At 66.5% G+C, this 310-nt stretch overlaps 1 protein-coding gene across 1 annotated transcript in view; it reads right to left on the bottom strand.

The window, feature by feature from the left end:
* Positions 1-200, bottom strand: part of LOC104514405 (carboxypeptidase A1-like) — a gene marked incomplete at its 5' end in the record, with an annotated part of 2,555 nt that extends 2,355 nt beyond the window's left edge. Inside the window, 2 exon segments of the mRNA XM_010158073.1 lie at positions 29-62; positions 64-200. Of these exon segments, the coding sequence (XP_010156375.1) occupies positions 29-62; positions 64-200 (171 nt within the window).
* Between the last annotated feature and the right edge of the window lie 110 nt (positions 201-310).

Raw genomic sequence — 310 nt, 5'->3', positions numbered from 1 at the left:
GAGACCTCGTCGCCCGCCGCGCTGAGACCCCACGTCTCGCCCGCCTCCCCTCCGCCACCGCTGACCTGCACGTCCTCGATCATGACGGAGTAGGAGACGCCGTTGGCCTCGAGGTGAGCTTTGAGGGGCTGCAGGCTGGGGAAGGGCACACGGACATCGACCGGGGACCCGGGGCCGCGGGGTGCCAGCCAGAAATCCAGCTGGAAGGGGGCAGAAAATGAGATGGGGGGGTTTGGATCTAGCCTTGGGCTGTCCCCACCGCACCAGCTCCTCTCTTGCTTTGCACCAGCTGGTCCCCATCATCCCACAT

Source organism: Eurypyga helias, unplaced genomic scaffold, assembly GCF_000690775.1.
Source record: "Eurypyga helias isolate BGI_N326 unplaced genomic scaffold, ASM69077v1 scaffold24590, whole genome shotgun sequence".
In the NCBI taxonomy this organism is placed as follows: domain Eukaryota; kingdom Metazoa; phylum Chordata; class Aves; order Eurypygiformes; family Eurypygidae; genus Eurypyga; species Eurypyga helias.
Note: the sequence above shows the minus strand (reverse complement) of the source record. Positions and strands in the feature narration are given on the sequence as shown.